The 9,696-nt window shown below is 34.8% G+C and overlaps 1 protein-coding gene across 3 annotated transcripts in view; it reads left to right on the plus strand.

Moving 5' to 3' along the window:
• Positions 1-3,882: 3,882 nt before the first annotated feature.
• The window catches only part of LOC107744795 (hypermethylated in cancer 1 protein-like), a 12,550-nt gene continuing 6,736 nt past the window's right edge, over positions 3,883-9,696 (plus strand). Inside the window, exon 1 of one of the 3 annotated variants that reach the window (XM_016558622.1) lies at positions 3,883-4,039. Coding sequence is in view for 1 of the 3 variants with exons in the window: in XM_016558621.1 (XP_016414107.1) it covers positions 5,915-5,966 (52 nt within the window). In the remaining 2 variants the exon portion in view is untranslated. Of the gene's footprint in view, positions 4,040-5,828; positions 5,967-8,691; positions 8,735-9,696 lie in introns of those variants that run through there. The other 2 variants (XM_016558621.1, XM_016558623.1) reach the window with 2 other exon arrangements.

Below are 9,696 nucleotides of genomic sequence, written 5' to 3' on the forward strand. Positions count from 1 at the left end.
ATGTGGTAAATTGAGTGGTTGTACAAAGATAGAAACAGTGCTCATCACGCTGCCATAGAAAGAACGCTCAGGATGGGTGTCTGGCCAAGGGTGCGAGGCAACAAACAGCTCAGCCACTAAAACTAAATAGCTGTTCCCATGGTGCATTATTCTGACTCAAGGATGCGTTATGAAGCCAGTGCCACGGGGTCTTTGACAATCAGGGGTCTCAAACTGAGAGAAACCTAAAAATAAGCCACCACAGATGTAAAATTGTAACGTGTAAAACATCATTTCAGCTTTCGTATTTTATACTAGTGGTACATTGTTATGTGTTCTGCATTGTGTAACAAAGTATTTGCTACTTTTAAATTATTTTTTATTTTTATGATTATGAGAAAATGACTATTGCAAAATAACTTTTATTTATTTACAATTTTATAATATAATTTATAATTTTATAATATCATTCATAGTTTTTAATTATTATTTATTTATAAATGTATTGATTTATATTATTATTCTGTAGTATTTATATATTTTATATTATTATATAGGAATTATTTTGTTCTGTTGTTATAATTATATGATCAATCATTATACATTTTTGTTATTATCAATTATTATTTATGTGTTTCTATTAATGTATTTGTTTATATTTATGGTTATTTATTTATTCATTTATAGTTATTAATTTATTTTCTAGCTCATTTATATTATTATTCATGTATTAACTTTTTATTGTTATAATTATATATGATTGTTTATTTTCTATATATTACTTTATTGATTTACATACTTATAGTTTTTATTTGTTTGTTTGATTGTTTATTAATCATTCATATTATTGATAATATTATGAATACATTCTTTATGTCATTTCTATATTGATTTATAATTTTATAAATGTTTTTATTTTATATTTATTTATTATTATTTGTTACACGCTGTTGCCTTTGGGCTTCGCAGGACCGTAATCTAACTGTAGGCCTTATGCTTGAAAACAACAACGTTATAATAACTTGAGTGGAATGCTATTTGTCATTCCCTATGCATACGTAAACTTGATGCTTCAGTCCCAAGTCAGGTGTTCCTCAGGTTATTTTTCACATTGACAGAAGTGCAGTCTCACAGACCCACTTACAGACTGATATCACTCATGCACACGGCCAATAAAGTTTAACACGCAGCACATAAACATCCCACTTGTTAAAACAAAATTTGTTCAGCTCTCTTGCACTCTTTCCATCTCTTGCATACACATTCCTTTCACACTTTTCCACACATAGACACATATTTCGGACATACACATGTGCACATACAAATAAACCAAAGAAGGTGTGTTATGTAGGAGGTGATGGCTGATTGTTAAGTGTCAGTGGTTGTGCAAGTGTGGTCTGCGATCCAGTGGCAGGCCTGGCTAACGTTTTTAGCACAGCTTTCATTCACTTAATCACCGTAAACACCAGGCATTCACCTGTTGTTGGCTCATTAGGAATTCAGATCAGTTCCTAATAGAGGTTACAGTGCGTCTTCACTTGCTGAGATAAAGTCTTTAAATTCACGTCCTCACTTATCGCAAATTTGTGTCTAAATCCTTCACTTTAACATAAATCCAAATCAGAATTCACATTTTGCTTGTGCACACACTGGGCCTCATTCATGAAACACAAGTAGAACGAATTTGTATGTAAATCATTCAGAAAGTCTTCCTTATGTGAATTGAATGTGACAATTTACGTAGAAGTAGTTTAGTGAACAATTAGAAATTCGTTCTGCTCATGTTGCATGAATGAGGCCCAATGTGTCCTTAAGAAAGTGTAAGAGCTGACTTTGGCAAATCTAATGAGCCAGTAAACAAACAATAAACATAACTGAGCCAAATGACTTTGGTGTCACATGAGTCAAGGTCAGTGAGTCACAGGGGTCAAATTAAGCAGTTATATTTAACAACTGAGCTATTTCGAGCAACTAATACCCATTGTTTCTCTCTAACATATGGGCAGTGAATTTTATACCAACATTAAAAGTGAACTGAAAAACATCCAGGTGCTGTTTGCACCATGATCTGTCCTTTGTCTAGTTCTGCCTATCTCTGTTTTTTGAGGTTATCATAAGTTCATCATGAGAAACTGGAAGTGATAGACAATACGTTCTCCGCAGTAAAGCTGGACCGCTATGACTTTGACCATTAAAATTAAAAAGCAGCATCTTGAACTGCAGTAATTTCAGGAGAGAGACGGGGAAACAGATGTCAGTCAGCTGTTAGAGTAATTCAAGGGCCTGAGGGGCAGGCTGTGACATGAAAAGGCTTCTGCCAGGTGAATGCCTGACGAAAAACCACTTTCATCTCAGCAATCCACAACAAATGGGACGCCACAAAGTGATAGCAAAAATAATTACAAAACATGACACCATGGGAATATCTGTCTGAAATCCATTAGTCAGACCGACAGTGTATAGTTGCCATGTTTCTCATAAGAAATAGCAAGTACTTCATGACTGGTTAATAATCAGTGACTGTTTAAACTGTGTGCAGCAAGATTATGCATGAATGAAAACCTTCTAAAACATAAAATACTCTAATCAGAAAAGTCCCAAAAGAAAAAGAGTGCTCAAAGACAACTAGAAGCTCAGTACACAGTACTTAATAAAAATAAAAACGGTACTTGATTAAAAAAGTGAAAATTTTACAAAGCAACAAAAGAGAACTAAATAAATGAATAAATGCTATTGAAAGAATTTTAAAACAAAATATTCCCATTAAAAAACAAAACAAAACAAAGAACAGGAGAAATTATTCATGTGCTTACAACACATAACAAAAACAAATTCTGATGCATAGCCAAAAAAATAAAAAATAAAAATAAAAAATAAAAAGGTGCGTGGAAAAAAAGCAAAAATACACTAAAAAATGCTGGGTTGTTTTAACCCAACTTTGGGTCAAATATGGACTAACCCAACTTTTGGGTTAAAAATGTAATTGAAAAATTTAACCCAACAGTTGGGTTAGTCCATATTTGACCCAAAGTTGGGTTAAAACAACCCAGCATTTTTTAGAGTGTACTTATTAATTATAAAACCAGCAGCATTGTGGAGTGGAGAAATCAAGGAATAAAAAAAGAGCTATAAAAATCAGTGCTTTATTGTGCCAACGCACTGATTGCAAAATTAAACATTTAAAATTAAAAAGAAAATGAAGAAGTTAATGGAGATTAATACATTAAAGGGGTCATATGATGCGATTTCATTTTTTCCTTTCTCTTTAGAGTGTTACAAGCTCTTGGTGCATAAAGAAGATCTGTAAAGTTGCAAAGACTAAAGTCTCAAATCCAAAGAGATATTCTTTATAAAAGTTAAGAGTTAGCCACACCTACCTAAAACGGCTCGTTCGAACACGCCCCCACATACCTACCTCACTATGTGGGAAGATATGTACAGTATGTGGAAAATAATGTGTTTTTTTAACTTTAAACCGCATAAACACATTTCATTACACCAAATACACAAAATAATGTTCTTTTTAGCAGCATCATATGACCCCTTTAAACTATCAACTTGGACATGCGAATTTCACATTAGTTCCGTTTCGTTCCAGTGTTATAATTTCAAATACTTCATTTCTTATATTTTAAATTTTACCACGATTAGTTACACCCATCTAACAAAAACAAGAGCTTAATGTTAGGTCAGAAATTATGCCACTTAATTTCCATTTTATTATGAATGTATGGCGCTGTCTCGTGCGCTCTGCCGTCGGCACTATAATGTGCGCCATTAGGTGTCGCTGCACGCGCAGCCTGCGCTGCTTCTGGAGACGAACGCCAATCAGAGTCCATCCAGATTCTCAAGCGTCTGGTCCATTCTAACACGAGGAGAGAGAGAGAGAGAAGGAGAGAAGGGGAGAAGGGTAAAGGACAAGGGACAACGCGGAAGAAGCTGGGAACACCGGGAAAAGTTTACCATTTAAAGAGGAATTTGGACGATTGGGGATCTGTGGACAGGGGACGCCCGTAAGGGGAAAGTCAAGATCGGCAGGAGCATCAGACATGAATCCGAGGTGAGTTTTTGTTAATGCATGTATCGTGTGAGTTACCTGCTGCGCGTTCAGGTGTGCGCAGTGAGCGCCTGCCAACATACTTACCTGATAGATTATGATAATTGGCGCTCGTGCTGCAGGCATGTCTGGACAGCCGGTGATCTGACTTATTGCACTTTTTAGTCGAATTTTTAATACAACTTATTATGCATCTAAATATAAACAAAATATCTTAATAAAATTTTTTCATCCTGAACTTTGATATCAAACAAGACTAAACAAAATACTTGTCAACTTGTCACCAACCAGAATAACTCTATTACATATTTAATTTCGTCTGTGTATAGCTGTTAAAAACAAAATATACACTACACCATACACTCTTAAAAATAAAGGTTCTTCAATGGTTCCTAAGTTCAGCAATGAACCGTCTCGTTATGAGAAAACGTTATAGTTCTTGAATTGAATATGGTTCTTAGCAGATTAAAAAAGTTATTGATTTGACATTATAGGTTCTCCAGATCAGTGTATTGATTTCTGTTTTTTAAAGCACGAGTATACAGAAGGTTTTCTAAAGAACTAGAGAAAAAGTTATCTTAGGTTCTAATTCAAACTTTAATTGTTAAGAGTGTACATTAAACTGCAGTCACTGCAATAGGCCATGATAAACTGACATTCATACCTGTTTTTAATGTATAGGATAATCTTACTTGAGCCTTAATTTTCAAAATAAACAATTAACTAAATTAGTGAAGATGACACATAGGCCTATCTTTTACTGAAACTTAAAAAAATTCCAACGGTGTAGTCATACCATATAACTTCTGTCAGAGTGTTGTGTGATGCAGAATATGCATAATCTCTGCACCTTTTCTGTCTAAATATAGGGATATATGTCTGTGTAAAAGTAAGCAATTGTGTCATTACAGACAGATAATACTGATGCTACTGATACACCACTAAATTAGCTTAAAAAGTATTTTAAAAATCATAATTTGAAAACAATTGTATGGAAAACATTACAATTATAATGTTAAGTTTGCAACTAATTGATTGATATTAGAGCATTGCTTACCATCTAAGTTCCTGTACAAATAAATAAATAAATACTCAGGTACTAAGATAGGCTATATCCTATATGTTATTTTCATATACTTCAAGGTTCTTCCAAGAATACCATGGCAGAACCATGGTACCATATTAAAAACATGGTAGTACTATAGTACTTTTTTTGTAAGTGTTGTGCAACCAACTGTATTAAATTAATTACATTTTAAATAAGATCAGTTTTATGCAAAAGGTACAGACGGGGATATTTATCCCAATATTTATTTTCCTGGATAACATTATATAATGAACTCTATACAGAAGTTATGATAACCATCATCCGTATTAAAGTAGTCAGCACTCAAAAAACAGCTACTCTTTAACGTAGTCTACACTATGTTTTGATATACAATAAAACGCCTGTGTCTTTAAGACTAAGCGTCGATGTGTTGAGAAGTTCAAGTTGGGGTCACTGTAAGTTCCTGCCCTCGATTTTACCTTTTAGTTTTATTGTACACTGACATCACACGAGGCGCTAAAACACTCACGCAGCCCAGAAATCCATTATCATCTCCAGTCGCGTTATTACATCCATGCAAAAATAGTCAAGGAAATTACAAAACATACAAAAAACGAGGAAAACTGATGTAGGAGTACGCACGTATTTGTATAGGAGTGAGTGAGTGAGCGAGAGAGATAGAGGGAGCAAGAGGGAGGGTGAGCAACACGAAATTCATTGCAATTAATAATAAAAAGAGTTGGCAGTCGTGCTCGGAAAACTGGCATGGTTTTTGGGAGGCTGGCAGTTCAAAGTTGAAACGTTAGAAATGACTCCAAAAGACTGTTGAGATGATCATTAAGGGAGACTTAGATCGGATGGCAGAAGAGATCGGGCATCCAGGTAACGTTCAATGCTCTTAACATTTTAACTATAGTCTCTTTATCAACACTTAATTTATCTAGATAGACATAATATTAATCCGAGCTACTGTTGAATCGTATTTAATTTTTTTGGATCATGCGGTTGGAAAAGTTTTAAAAATTAAAACCCGATTGTTTTCTTTCTTTCTTTCTTTCTTTTGCTGCACATTTTAGTATTATATGCTATCAACACGATTATTTCCAAAATGCAAATACGTAGCCTATATGATGGAGAAATTAAGTTTTAAAATATTTAGAAACAGTAGTTTACATTTTTCTGTGTGTGTGAACAAGGGACTTCGTTATAAATAGTCAATTTTGTAATCGCATTATGAGTCCAAAAGTGCCGCAGTACACAGTGGTTGTGTGATTTTGTATGGCGGTGTGGTCATCACAGTGACGGGGCTCTCAGCCTTAATTGAGAATTCATGGTGTTTCACATGCGACTGATTTGACTTTAAAGAGAATGGTTAGATTTTAAAGGCAGATATGTGTGTCTTGCATGCAAATGCAGTCTGAACGTAAATGAACAATTATAGTGTTGTAAAGGATAGGCTACTCTTGTTTGAACATTTCCACACGCTTACAAGACGAGCTCTAAATAATGTAATTTCTTCATAAAAAACTAAAGGATTTAATGGACTGAGATAATTACAGTTTGTGCTTTATAAAGCGTCAAACGAACATTTTTATAAGACCACAAAGATGTAAAATTAAGACGTAATTTTATGGCATGATATTTATAGTATATTATAGGCCTAATAGTTATTTTTCACTAATGAAAAGTGTAACATGCTCATAGCGGCACTGTGTGAATCACTTGCCTAGAAATCTCTGATTATCAACTCTAGTTGATCTTTCTCTACTATATTCTATCCAAGAGATTATTATGGTAGACTACAGAACATAAAACAGATATAGATGTTGTGATATGTGGCTAGAATATTTGCATCTCATCCCTGACCATGGAGGCCACATATATAGGGGATAGTGAGCTGTCCTCCCAGTGATATTTATGAATGAATATCCAGAGCTGCGTGTGCTGATGGAGAGCGCGAGAGAATATGAGCGCGATAAGACGAGCTGTGGAAGAGGAAGCTGTAGCGCATGATATGCTCTTTTCCAAACTCGTACCTTCAAATTGTATGCATAATGGTCGATAAACCTCAGGTGTTTTCCCGTTTGACTTTAAACCACTTAACCAGACACGATCCAAGACAAACGCACGTTTCACGGTGCCAAGAAGTTTTGCGCAGGTTTTACCTTTCATTCACAAAACCATCATGTCTTAGGAAATAGTAAAACTTGAAAACTAAGTTACAGGGAATACTTTTAAAGCACTTTAAATGACATCAATTAAAAAGTAATTTAAAACATTTTTATTTTAGTTTTATTTTTCGCACACGTGTCAGTGACTGAATGAAAACTTTATTCTGCAATTAAATAAGGCCAACATTTATTAAATTATACATGTAATATAATTGGTCTATTTATGTTTTCCCCTTTTTGTGTCATTCCTTATCCTCAAAAATAAAACAAACAACATAGGCCTATCTAGATATCTCTCGTGTGCCCCGTGTGTGACGTCTAATACGCCAATTTAAAAGACGTGCTTTGTGACTGATTGACTGTTTATTCCTTAAAGGTACATTAGACTCAGTCTAAAGGGATAAATCTCAAAGGGAGGACGCTTTTGCGGAAAAAAGATGACAGACCGAGGGCGGAGAGAGAGAGGAAGTCTTAAGAACACGAGCAGACCCCTGCCTCACCCCTAAACCAGCAAAATGACAACAGAGACAAAACACAGGGCTAATGAATACCAAAGCACCTAAAATATGACCCATGCACTGTCTTTAATCCAGTCCTGTACCATACCAAATATAGCAAATAGACCAAGCTGTCGCATGCGCTGCACGCCCACATAATTGACATTTTATTGAGTATCGATAGCTTTTGTCGTTTAATTCAAATGAGTTCTCCCTGTTAACTGTATTTATTCAGTAACGTCTTTTTTAGATTAAATAATAGTACTTTCAGTGTTTTTTAAAGGTTGAATCAAAACTCATATTTATAGGCTATGTGATGATGAGATATAAATTATTCAAGAACTATATCTAAATGATTCGGTCCTTAAATTCGCTCAAATTCTCTGATTCTCTTAAAGACGCATAATGTAAATCCATAGGATGACGGGCTTGAGATGATGTGAAGTTCAAACAGCCGTTTTAAAACATTTACGTCTTTCATCACTTCCTTTAAACCTTAACGAACGTCTGACAGAATAAAGGAGTGATTTTTTTCTGCATTTTGACAAAATCAGTTGTTGTCTGACTAGTTAGAGGTGATTTTCTTTCTTTTTCTTATAAAAACTTTCAGGTGAAGGCTGAACCACAGTCCTTAGTTTCCATTCCGTCCCGTTTATTGTTTACATTTTCCTTCTATTTTGTCATCTTTGTGCTAAAAGCAGCACATTGAGGACAGTAGCTACGGCACGAATCGCTATAAATCATGCGCTCATACAGTATGTGCTGCTTTCTCAAACTCTCACTAATGGAAAGACCACGAGCCAAAAATGGCTGTTCACCTTAAAATACACCTGTCAGTGATGAGACGTGTCCGTGGGCAGCAGGGGAGGAGATAAGAGTTACACAACGTCAGTGCTTTTATTAAGACAGGCTGAAGATAGATGCGGACTGAGAGGAAATGTTGCGGGTGGTGTTCGTTTGGTTGAGATGCTCCATTGTTAAGGTAACTTTGCCTGCAACAGGAAATTAATAACATGTCAACTGTTTGATTCTGTGCGTTAGTGAAAGTGTATCCTCTTTATATAGGCTAATTACAAATGATCCAATTATATAATCGTTAAAAAATCTATAAATGACGCTCGTTTGGAAATAAAACGGAACACGTGATTTATGAATTAGGAAAATTGTATTGAATAACCTGTTACTAAAGAGTGTTCAGGCTGACATAAACGGGGCAGGTACAGGTGCACTGCATAAATGACCCGCTGCCGGCAATATTTCCACAAAAAGGAAATGTTCAAAAACCATTTAAAACCATCACTTCTGATTTTAGGCGTCACATGGATCTGTGTTGATTTTTATTTTTTTTTCTAAACAAATGTGTAAATGTTTTAGCACCGGGCTAAATGAATAGTTTCGACACAAAAATGTACACAGATAATTGTTTTATAAATAGGCCTATATGTATACAGTAATTAGTTTTTTAAAGACGAACTTCAGTTCTGTCCATGTATGGTTTCTTTGCCTCACCAACTGTGTCTAGTTCTTCTAGTGAAGAAGCCAGAATGACAAGCGCGTCTTCATGCTTCTGTACAGTGCGTTTATATTAAAGAGTCAGAGACGCGGCCTTTTATGTAGCCTACGTCACATTTTACTGTATTAGAAACAGAAACAGAAAGAGCTTTATTGCCAAGTATGTTTGCACATACAAGGAATTTGTTATAGTGTCACAAGCTTCCAGTACACGGAGACAACAACAACACACAGATAATAAAAATGAGATGTGAATAAAATACACATGCATAAATATAAACTAAATGTATTAATTTTAATGAAGAGGAGTAGTAGAAACCAGAATGTTTAGTGTGAACAACCAGGGTACGCATTATGGGGGGTTGGGAAGATCTGATATATATACTGTATATATATATATATATATATATATATATATATATACATACACAC

Source organism: Sinocyclocheilus rhinocerous, unplaced genomic scaffold (assembly GCF_001515625.1).
Source record: "Sinocyclocheilus rhinocerous isolate Xijiao unplaced genomic scaffold, SAMN03320098_v1.1 scaffold738, whole genome shotgun sequence".
NCBI lineage: Eukaryota > Metazoa > Chordata > Actinopteri > Cypriniformes > Cyprinidae > Sinocyclocheilus > Sinocyclocheilus rhinocerous.